General features: G+C 36.8%; 1 protein-coding gene across 3 annotated transcripts in view; it reads right to left on the bottom strand.

Moving 5' to 3' along the window:
- PHF14 (PHD finger protein 14) overlaps positions 1-12,590 on the bottom strand; it is a 204,253-nt gene that overhangs the window by 37,898 nt on the left and 153,765 nt on the right. The window contains exon 18 of one of the 3 annotated variants that reach the window (XM_065939051.1): positions 5,257-5,607. The exons of the other annotated variants lie outside the window; for them this stretch is intronic. Within the exon in view, the coding sequence (XP_065795123.1) occupies positions 5,590-5,607 (18 nt within the window). The 3' untranslated portion in view covers positions 5,257-5,589. Of the gene's footprint in view, positions 1-5,256; positions 5,608-12,590 lie in introns of those variants that run through there. 3 annotated transcript variants of the gene reach the window in all.

Raw genomic sequence — 12,590 nt, 5'->3', positions numbered from 1 at the left:
GCTATAAATTAGCTTTAAACAAGCTCTGAATCAGGCTAGAACTGGTTTTCGAATTAAAGAGTCTTCAGTATATTACAATGTGCTGTCATTTTATTACCTCAATCAATTCTGTGTGGCCTGAGGTGGAAGGAAATGAATGCTGCCTTCATTTGCAATGGGTTTATCTCTTACAGCAGGCTCTGGACACATAACTGCAGCAATGAATTGAAAACTAAAGTTACATTTAACATTACCAATGCAGGAAATTGTTGCTCCTTAACAAAGCTGGAGATTCAAAGGGGGAAAAAAAAGATGTGTCTATACTGTGAAAAATATACAAAATTTAATATCTGATTAAAATTTTATAGAATACTAAAGAAATACAGTTAAAGCTTGCATTTTATTAAAATAACTTTAAATGGTCCTCAGATTAAGAAAAAGAAAAAAATCTACAATGGATGTGCTATTCTCAGTGTTTCAGAAGTACTGAACATAAATGTATATATTTCATGTTTATCTTAGTGAAAAACTGTTTCATTTCTTTTTCCTGTGCAACTAAATAGACATGTGAATTAGGTATTAAATTAGGCTCACTGTCATTGTTACGTGATTCTAAACCACCAACAAAAGAGCTTAAAAAAAAGTGTCAATGAATAGGTATTCTTTTTTGCTGTCTCCATTTTAAAGTGAGGAAATGAGGTACAGAGACATTAAGTCCCTCGCCCACGTTTACACAGTTACCTGGACAGCTCGACTCCAAGTCTGTCCTTAAGGGAGACTTTGACTAAGAGAACAGGGACATCCAGTACATGGAAGAGACTAATTTTTCACAAACTGTTTGTTTCAGAGGAAATAATGAGGAATTACCAGCCTGGGAAGGAATAAAATCAAGTTCAAAGGCTTACAAGAGTATGTCAAGTGAAGACAGAGGGAGACTCCTGTGACAATACACAAACCAGCACATTCATGAGCAAGTACTCGTATAACACAAGAATGTGTTCGGTCACTGGCAAAGTTTACTCTGAGGACTATGTGCTGCTCTATCTGATCAATCACTGTGGACCCTTCCATAGTTTGAGTTGACTCATGACTCTGCAAAATGAGCTTAGACATTTATATTTTAGCACTAAACTTGTTTTTAATCACTAAGCAGATTTAATGACAATATAAAATAATTTCTGAAGTGCTCAGTGATAGATTAAAAAATAACTAGAGAAAAAGTACTAACTGGCACTGACCTGGTCATAGCTCTGCCATTAACTACCTGAATAACCCTGAGATTCAATGAGATTACTTTTCTGTGTCTCACGTCCCTTAACTGTAAAGGGACTAAAGCATTTTAACCAGATCAATATTTTTCAAATTTTTTAATAATATAAGTGGTAGTAAAATCAATTTAGTGGAAAGTGATCAGCATTTTTAATGTAAAAAGAAAAGAACAAAAATTATCAGCAAGCTTTTCGTAAAATTTTTAGGTTATATGTAACAAACTATATACAATAAATCTCTGACAAAAAAACTTGTGAATCATTGGTCTAAATGATACCTCCTCTTCTGATCCTTAACACCCGCTAAAGGACACCAAACAGAACTTCAGTGGTTATGAGTTCATGATAAGATATTTGTAACCCTTTATGTTATGGTCTCCATCTAAACTCCCAACCTCTTGCTTGGTATTAAAAACATATCAGCTAAAAAGACAACATTTTCTCCATTAAACTGCTTTTACTCCTTTGCCAAAGACTGGTTGATTATGTATGTGGTGGTGGTGGTTTAGTCACTTAGTTGTGTCCAACTCTTGCAATCCCATGGACTATAGTCTGCCAGACTCCTCTGTCCATGGTATTTCCCAGGCATGAAAACTGAGATGGATTGCTATTTCCTTCTTCATGGAATGAAATCCTGCCACTTGCAAAAATATGGACATATCTTGAAGGTATTATGCTAAGTGAAACAAATCAGATTGAGAAAAACAAATACTCATATCATTTCATTCATATATGTAATCTGAAAAAAGTGAACAAACAAAATAAACTCAGAGACACTAAGATTTGTAGCAAATGTGATAAAGGACAAGAATCTAAAATATACAAAGAACTCTAAAACTCAGCAATAAAAACAAAACCAAATTAAGATTCAGGCAAAAGATCTGAAGAGACAGCTCACCAAAAAAGATATATAGATAGAAAATAAGCATATGAAAGATGCTCAACATCTATGTCACAAGGGAACTGCAAATCCAAACAATAATGAAATATCACTACATATTTATTAGAATTGCTAAAAGCTGAAACACTGATGGTACTAAATGCTAACAATCGTGGAGCGATAAGAACTCTTATTTATTGTTGGTGGGAATGCAGGATGGTACAGTTACTTTGCAAGACAGTTTGGCAAAGCTTCTTACAAAACTAAATATACTTTTACCACATGATCCAATAACCATGCTCCCTGGTTCTTCCCAAATGAGCTTATGTCCACATAGAAACCCATACATGTATGTCTATAGCAGCTTTATTCATAAATTCCAACACTTGGAAGCAACCAATACTGCTGTATATACAACAAACTAATTGTACTCATACATTTTCTCACCTTCAATAGGTGAGTGCATAAATCAACTGTGGTACATCCAAACGTATTATATGATTCTGACTATATGACATTCTGGAAAAGGCAAAACTATGGAAATCGTAAAAAGATATGTGGTTACCCAAGATTTGGAAAAGGGAAGGAGGAGTAAACAGGTGGAGCATAATGGATTTTTCGGGTAATAAAACTATTCTGCATGATACTGTGATGATGGATATAACTCACTATACATATGTCAAAATGCACAGAATGTATAAGATCAAGAGTGAATACTAATGTGAACTATGGACTTGGGGTGGTACTGATGTGCCAATGCAGGTTCATTGATGGTAATAAATGTACCACTAGATGCAGGATGTCACAAGCGGGGGAGGATGGTGGTTTATCTGTGGAAACAGGGAGTATACAGAAACTCTTTGTACTCCACTCAAATTTGCTGTGAACCTAAAATGTAAAGGATAAAAAAAGAAGAAAGAAAGAAAGAAGCTATCAAGCCATGAAAAAACATGGAGAAAACTTAAATATATATTACTAAGTGAAAGAAGCCAATGTGAAAAGTTATGTGCTATGTAATTCCAACTATATGACATTCTGGAAAAGGCAAAAGTATGATGACAGTATAAAGATCTGTGGTTACCAGGATTTTAGGGGAAGGGCAGATACGTGGGACACAGGGGGTTTGCAGGAAGTGAAACTATCCTCTATGATACTGTAATGGTAGATATACCCTATCATACATTTTCCAAAACCCATAGAATATACAACCTAAAGAGTGAATCCTAATGTAAACTTTGGACTTTAGTTAGTAACGATGTATCAATATTGGCTCATTAATTGTAACAAATGTACCACCCTAATACAAAATGTTAATAACAGGGGAAACTATTACTACAGTTTTACATATTACAGGTGTAGAGACAGGAATGAGGGGCATATAGGGAACTCTGTACTTTTCACTCGATTTTTCTGTAAACCGAAAACGGCTCCAAAAAAGTCTATTTAAAAAAAAAGCAAGAAGAAAAAAAAATTGAACATATTAGCATTTATTATTAGTAAAATTACTGCTTCTCAAGTTATTATGCAGTTTCCCTGTACAAACTATATATATATTCTTTCTTTCCCTGGATTCTCCCTATGCTGTTTCAAATACCAAAAAGGTCTTTGAAGTACGCTAGCACATGGTAGCATCTTGCCTTTTAACATGAGGTTTAACTTGTGGAATTTGTGTACCATAAGATGGACTTCAAGGTGTCAATTTCCAGATAAGATTTTAAAGGTCATTCTATAATTTGCTCTATTTCCTTATACAGTGCCGTGAAGCAACATATGCTGAAATAAACTGCCATCAGCTTGGGTCCTCAAGTGACTATGATATACAGAGTTGCTCTGTCAACCTGTATTGACATGCTATTTCCATGAGAAATCAACTTGTGTTAGGTCAATAAAAATTTTATATTTTTTTGGTGTGTGCTGCATAACCTGTCTATCCTGATTTACATTCCTATCTTGGTTTGGTTTAGTCGCTAAGTCGTGTCTGACTCTTGTGGACCCCAAGGACTGTAGCCCACCAGGCTCCTCTGTCCATGGGATTCTCCAGGCAAGAATACTAGAGTGGGTTGCCATTTCCTTCTCCAGGGGATCTTCCCAATCCAGGAATTGAACACAGGTCTCCTGCACTGCAGGCAGATTCTTTACCGACTGAACTACGAGAGAAGCCCACATCCAACCTAATTTTTGTAATTCCATTCAGATGACGAATTATTCACAATCTTTTTTATTGTGAATCTTAAAAAATTTGTTTCTGAAAGCAATGTTTCTAGTCTTCTAATTCCCAGTAGTTTATCTGTAACTTCTAATGGCATTTAACACTTTAAATCTTACATTAACACTTTAAATCTTATAATTACATTTATACATGTTATCTGTTCTACTAGAACATAATTTTTTAAGGGCCACATTTATGTCTGATTATTTTAGTATGTCTCAAGTACCTAGGAGAGCATATGGCATACCTTCTGAATAGTATACAGATTTTTTTTCCATTTATTTTTATTAGTTGGAGGCCAATTACTTTACAATACTGTAGTGGGTTTTGTCATACATTGACATGAATCAGCCATGGAGTTACATGTATTCCCCATCCCGATCCCCCCTCCCACCTCCCTCTCCACCCAATTCCTCTGGGTCTTCCCAGTGCACCAGGCCTGAGCACTTGTCCCATGCATCCAACCTGGGCTGGTGATCTGTTTCACCATAGATAATACACATGTTTCGATGCTGTTCTCTTGAAACATCCCACCCTCGCCTTCTCCCACAGAGTCCAAAAGTCTGTTCTGTTACATCTGTGTCTCTTTTTCTGTTTTGCATATAGGGTTATCATTACCATCTTTCTAAATTCCATATATATGTGTTAGTATAGTGTAATGGTCTTTATCTTTCTGGCTTACTTCACCCTGTATAATGGGCTCCAGTTTCATCCATCTCATTAGAACTGATTCAAATGAATTCTTTTAAATGGCTGAGTAATATTCCATGGTGTATATGTACCACAGCTTCCTTATCCATTCGTCTGCTGATGGGCATCTAGGTTGCTTCCATGTCCTGGCTATTATAAACAGTGCTGCGATGAACACTGGGGTGCACGTGTCTCTTTCAGATCTGGTTTCCTCGGTGTGTATGCCCAGAAGTGGTATTGCTGGGTTATATGGCAGTTCTATTTCCAGTTTTTTAAGGAATCTCCACACTGTTCTCCATAGCGGCTGTACTAGTTTGCATTCCCACCAACAGTGTAAGAGGGTTCCCTTTTCTCCACACCCTCTCCAGCATTTATTGCTTGTAGACTTTCGGATAGCAGCCATCCTGACTGGCATGTAATGGTACCTCATTGTGGTTTTGATTTGCATTTCTCTGATAATGAGTGATGTTGAACATCTTTTCATGTGTTTGTTAGCCATGAATAGCATACAGATTTTTATTCAACAAAATGAGGTTCCTATTGCAGACATATTGGTAGGTCCATCAAGACAAAGAAGATATCTACATAAAGAAAAGAGCTACTGTTTCTTATCAAATGTTACACTTCTTAAATATTTACACAAAATATTGAAATATACATTTTCTTTCAGATTGTCTTTAAAATCTCAAAGAACTCCTGTTCTTCATTCTGGAGGAGACAGTTTCTTTTTAACTTAAAACTGTATCTCTATTTCAAGGCAATTTACCATAATCAATAGGCACTTCTGACCTAGACAGAAACAATTCTAAGAAAGGACAGTATTTTAACCTTGCTGAAGAGACATTCTTCTCTTATGTCTCTTATTCTAGGTCTTTTCTGCATATTTGGGTCATCATTGGAAAAATTTATGTTTCAGACATCCATTTATTGCTCAAAAAATAGTCTTGGGCACCTAAGGGAAAAACTAGAATCTGTACCACTTCTACTGCCATTCAGCAACATGAAAGTTTAAAAAATAATTTCAATAACAACAAACAGGAAACGAGCTAGCAGTGAAGCATTACCAGAGTGATTTTAAATCCGTCTTTGAAAAAACCATGTGTAACATTCAGGTTCCTGTCTTAAATAATTATGAAAAAAAATATTCTCTAAGAGTTTGCAATGTAGCTGGTAAGAAGAGCCAAGACATAAAAAGATGAATAACAATACAAAGAAACATCTACCAAATGTCAAATGAATAGTCTAGCAAAATGCAAAAGAATTTTAGTTTAGTCCTAAAGACTGCTTGGAAAATTAGGACTTAGCTGAATATTTCACTAAACAAACAAACATGACACTCTGATGATATCTGTGAAAGGGAAAGAGAAGGGAGTAGGGAGAGAGACAATGAGACAGGAAAAGATATATATGGAATATTAGCATGAGGCCAGATTATAGACATCCTTGAAAGTCCGGGATAAAACTCTGACATCTGTCAGAGTTTTAATTGTCCACACAATGAAGAGCTTCTTTTCGAGTTTTGCAATCTGGAAGGATAGGTAAAAAGTGATCTTTCAAAAGACTGATTGGAAAAACTTGGTAGGGGGACTTGATGAAAACAGAGACTTATATTTTGAAGAGAAAGATTTTTGTAATAAAGAACAAAAGTGACATTTGTTTTTTTCTTCTGAAAAGAAAAAAAGAGATTGAGGTATTTTGAAAGTAACAAAAGTTGAAGTAGAAAAAGTAACAAAAGACTTTCTAAGGTTGGGATGCGATAAGATAAGGTTATGGCCCCTTTTTCCTCAGTAAAGTAAGAGACAGAGTTATCTAGAAAAAACGAGGGTGCTGTAAATAAAACTGAGACTTGACATGTGTGGCAAATATCAGAAATAGCTGCTAAAGGAAATCTGATAAGGAACTCACAAAAAACAGCAATGAGGCTTGGTTTAACTTAGGAACCATAAAACTTGTAGTGAATCTAAGTCTACAAATTCCTCCAGTTATTTTTAGGCAGAAGAGAGAAAACACACACACACACACACACACACACACATTTAAGATGAAACAATACAGTGAATGCAGAGAAAGTTAACGAATTATAACAGAGGACTCTAATGTTTTTTAAAAGCATCCATTAAAATGCCAAATCATAGCTTCAAAAAGGAGAGGTAGATAAAATCAGAAAGAAGGTGATGTTCTGGGGGTCTTGAGAAGACTTGAAGAAACTGGCAGAAAGTGAAGAAGTGGATGAATTAAGAAAAAAGAATGATGGTTTTGAGTCATGATGGTTTGAGAATGATCTGACCTTCTCACACAAAAAGACTAAAAAGTAAAGGATAGGTGACATTTTATCTCTTGGTCTCTCATAAACAGTCTAAAATTTCATGTTTTAAAAATATTCAGTGATAAAATACTTTAGAAAATACTATCTTCAAAGACTCACACATACAAAGATTCATCAAAGGAGAAGCTTGAAGAATGAGGAAAAGTGACATTTGAGAGTAAGGATTTCTTTAAAAGATGTACTCCGTAGTAAGTCCCTATATGAGACAGTCTTTCTGAAAAGTATTCAGAGTGTTTGTTTCTTAGGAGTTCCAAGGACACTGAGATTGGTGGGAGATGCTTTGGAAACGTATTCAGAGAACCTGTCCCCTCAGAGTTTTGAGGGACACTCAGATGAGGTGGTGATGCATCTATCAGTTGTAAAGGCAGAGCAGCAAAGATGCAGTACTGCAGGGGGAATGACTGCTCTTCTTAGCTTACAGGACAAATGAGAAAGACCCACGAAAGACAGCAAGACTCTGTTGTTTAGAAAGGGATCTAGCCAAAGAGGGGCAGCCTAGTGGGAGTGCGCCTATGCCAATCAGGGAGGAGCCAAAAGACTAAAGACTTAAAGACTTCTGAAAATGAGTTCTACGTAACCCACCAAAGAACACCTCTCTCACTTCAAGGAAACAGCAGTAGGGAAGCCCTAAGCAGTAAGGAACCACTAACCTCACAAAAGGAAGCAGGCACAGGAGTCAAAGTCCACGATGTGCCCTTTTCAAACTGTAGACTTCCCAGCTTGAAGCAGGCCTGGAGCTGGTGAGAGGAGAAACTCTGAACTGGTTGAGAGTCTGAAACCTTCACATTAAATTGGACTAGATTTTCTATATTAAAAAAGAGAACCATTATTAATAATACCTCAGAAGACTGGAAAAGCCATAAGTCACCCCAAAAAAGAAAATTCAGAAGAGCTTGTTTAAAGGTACTGGAATGAAAAAAATCAAGTTGCTTTCTACGGGCATCTTGTTGAATTCAGGAACAAAATTTATTTGGATTGGACTAAAATGGAAAATCAGCCTTTTAAAAATAGTAGTCTGGATAGTCCTTCACACATTTAAGATAGTGAACAGATATGACCATTTCTATTGTCTCCTTTTACATTCTTTATTTAATGTGTTTATTTCAGACTGCAGGATTTCCATGCCACAAGCCCTCAAATTGCCATGGTGCGTTATTTAAAAAAAAAAAAAAAAGCAACTAACTCTATGTGGCCTTAATCTTAGGGAGGTTCCCGCTGAGTTTTCCAGATTTGCTGCCATGTTGAGTGCAGCAATCTCACAGCAGAATCTTATAGGTTTTGAAATAACTCAACTAGAATTCCACCACCTCCACTAGTTTTGTACATAGTTATGCTTCCTAAGGCCCCTTTGATTTCGCATTTCAGGATGTCTGGCTCTGGGTGAGCGATCACACCATCGTGGTTATCTGGGTCATGAAGATCTTTTCTGTATAGTTTTTCTGCCACCTCTTCTTAATATTTTCTGTTAGGTCCATACCATTTCTGTCCTTTATTGTGCCCATCTTTGCATGAGAAGTTCCCTTGGTATCTCTATTTTTCTTGAAGAGATCTCTAGTATTTCCCATTCTATTGTTTTCCTCCATTTCCTTGCATTGATCACTGAAGAAGGCTTTCTTATCTCTCCTGGCTATTCTTTGGAACTCTGCATTCAAATGGGTATATCTTTCCTTTTCTCCTTTGCCTTTAGCTTCTCTTCTTTTCTCAGCTATTTGTAAGCCCTCCTCAGACAGCCATTTTGACTTTTTGCATTTCTTTTTCTTGGGGGTGGTCTTGATCACTGCCTCTTGTACAATGTCATGAACCTCCATCCATAGTTCTTCAGGCACTCTTTGAGATCTAATCCCTTGAATCTATTTCTCACTTCCACTGTATAATCATAAGGGATTTGATTTAGGTCATACCTGAATGGTCTAGTGGTTTTCCCTACTTTCTTCAACTGAAGTCTGAATTTGGCAATAAGGAGTTTATGATCTGAGTCACAGTCAGTTCCCGGTCTTGTTTTCATTGACTATATAGAGCTTCTCCATCTTTGGCTGCAAAGAATATAATCAATCTGATTTCGGTACTGACCACCTGGTGATGTCCATGTGTAGCTTTCTCTTGTGTTGTTGGAAGAGGGTGTTTGTTATGACCAGTGCATTCTCTTGGCAAAACCCTGTTAGCCTTTGACCTGCTTCATTCTTTACACCAAGGCCAAATTTGCCTGTTACTCCAGGTATCTCTTGACTTCCTACTTTTGCATTCCAGTCCCCTATAATGAAAAGGACATCTTTTTTGGGTGTTTGTTCTAGAAGGTCTTGTAGGACTTCATAGAATCATTCAACTTCAGCTTCTTCAGCATTACTGGTTGGAGCATAGACTTGGATAACTGTGATATTGAATGGTTTGCCTTGGAAACAAACAGATGAAAACTCAGCAGTGGCCACAGGACTGGAAAAGGTCAGTTTTCATTCCAGTCCCAAAGAAAGGCAATGCCAAAGAATGTACAAACTACTGCACAATAGCACTCATATCACATACTAGCAAGGTAATACTCAAAATTCATCAAGTCAGGCTTCAGCAGTGCGTGAACGGTGAACTTCCAGATGTTCAAGTTGGATTTAGGAAAGGCAGAGGAACCAGAGATCAAATTGCCAAAATCTGTTGGATCATCGAAAAAGCAAGAGAGTTTCAGAAAACCATATACTTCTGCTTTATTGAATATGCCAAAGCCTTTGACTGTGTGAATCACAACAAACTGTGGAAAATTCTTCAAGAGATGGGAATACCAGACCACCTGACTTGTCTCCTGAGAAACCTGTATGCAGGTCAAGAAGCGACAGTTAGAACTGGACATGGAACAACAGTCTGGTTCCAAATCAGGAAAGGAGTAGGTCAAGACTGTATATTGCCACCCTGCTTATTTAATTATATGCAGAGTACATCATGAGAAATGCCAGGCTGGATGAACTACAAGCTGGAATCAAGATTGTTGGGAGAAGTATCAATAACCGCAGATACACAGATGATACCACCCTTATGGCAGAAAGCGAAGAAGAATTAAAGAGCCTCTTGATGAAAGTGAAAAAGGAGAGATACAAAGTTGGCTGAAAGCTCAACATTCAGAAAACTAAGATCATGGCATCTGGTCCCATCACTTCATGGCAAATACATGGGGAAATAGTGGAAGCAGTGGCTGACTTTATTTTTCTGGGCTCCAAACTCACTGCAGATGGTGATTGCAGCTATGAAATTAAAAGTTGCTTACTCCTTGGAAGGAAAGTTATGACCAACCTAGACAGCATATTAAAAAATCAGAGACATTACTTTGTCAACAAAGATCCATCTAGTCAAAGCTATGGTTTTTCCAGTGGTCATGTATAGATGTGAGAGTTGGACTATAAAGAAAGCTGAGCACTGAAGAATTGGTGCTTTTGAACTGTGGTGTTGGAGAAACCTCTTGAGAGTCCCTTGGACTTCAAGGAGGTCAAAGCTGTCAATCCTAAAGGAAATCCTGAATACGCATTGGAAGGACTGATGCTGAAGCTGAAGCGCCAATACTTTGGCCACCTGATGTGAAGAACAGGCTCATTGGAAAAGACCCTGTTGCTGGGAAAAATTGAAGGCAGGAGGAGAAGGGGACAGCAGAGGATGAGATGGCTGGATGGCATCACTGACTCTATGGACATGAGCTTGAGCAAGCTCCAGGAGTTGGTGATGGACAGGGAGGCCTGGTGTCCTGCAGTCATGGGGTTGCAAATAGTTGGACACAACTGAGCGACTGAACTGACTGAGGGAGGTTTCTATCTTATGGAAGCTTTTTACTAATGAAGGAACACAATACAGTTGATAAATATATAGAATGTCATGTTTCCAAATGCTGCTTTCTCTAAGTCTGGGAAAAACAAGAAGAGGTTAAAGACTACGAAAAAAGAGAAAACTGGAGGATTTGGGAACCGTAGTCATGAATAAACAAAGTTTATCTCATAGCAAAAATTAGATATTGAGTAGTAGAACTCAAAAAGAAGCAGTCAAAGAGAAATGGAGAATAAGATTATACTTAATATAGTATTTATGCGGTATACAGGGTAAAGCTTCCACATCGTCACTAAATGTCACAGGGAAAGGGTTGGAAGGTGTCTAAATTATACACCACTTTATCTTCTTTAAAAGAGAAAAGAAAACTTTCTAAAAATATCTACTTCACTCATAATCCTAAAATGGCATGAAGTGGAGATAAACTGACTAATGGTAAGTAAACTAATGACTGGATCCTGGAATAAAGTTTGAATTTAGTTATTAAGTAACAATTTTTTTCTTGAAACTGTTGCATTAAAATAAGAAAATAATGCTGAAACATCTCAAGTTCATGATTTGCTTTAGACTATATATATTATTATCTTATCTTATATTATATATATTACTATATATCCTCTTATTATATATGTATCTTATTGGCTTCCCTGGTGGCTCATTTGGTAAAGTATCTGCTGGCAACACAGGAAACTCTGGTTCGATCCCTGGGTTGGGAAAATCCTCTGGAGAAGGAAATGGCAACCCACTCCAGCATTCTTGCCTGGAGAATTCCATGGACAGAAGAGCCTGGCAGGTTACACAGTCCGTAGGGTCACAAAGAGTCAGACACCACTGAGTGACTAATGTACACACACACACACACATCCTATATATCTATGCTTCAGAAACTGGATCACAAATATCTGCTAATCTATATTTTAAAAACAGAATTTTAGAATACTATTTTTGTTTTTAGAAGTTGAAAAAACAGTCCAGTCCCTCAGGAACACAAAAGTGAACTGAAAAAAATGCTCTGATGCATTTTGAACTTTTCAAAGTGATTCTTAAAATTTTTTAACCTCTATAGGCATACCTTAAAGAGTTTTCAAACCAGCGAAGCAGATAATCATTTGTAGCCATTATCAAAGGTACATTTAACAAAAAACCAACTTAACTTCAATGACAATATAACACTGCAACATAAACCTTTAAGAAACCTTCAGAGAAAACATTAAAATAGATTGCATCTTAGATGACTAGAGTTTAAATTTAGCATATGAATATGGTCCAAAGGAAAAAAGAGAACAATTTATTAAAGCTAACTAAACCTGTAGAAGTCTGAAATCACAAAAGAAAGTAGATGGCTGAGCTAGATCACAGGTCAAGATACAGTGGAATAAAAAGCTACATAGATGGATCTTTATCTGTCAAGAAGAAATGAAACATTTTTAAACTTTTTACAGA

The sequence above is a fragment of the Muntiacus reevesi genome, chromosome 6, assembly GCF_963930625.1.
Source record: "Muntiacus reevesi chromosome 6, mMunRee1.1, whole genome shotgun sequence".
NCBI lineage: Eukaryota > Metazoa > Chordata > Mammalia > Artiodactyla > Cervidae > Muntiacus > Muntiacus reevesi.
The sequence above is the reverse complement of the archived record's forward strand: the minus strand, read 5'-3'. Positions and strand labels throughout refer to the sequence as shown.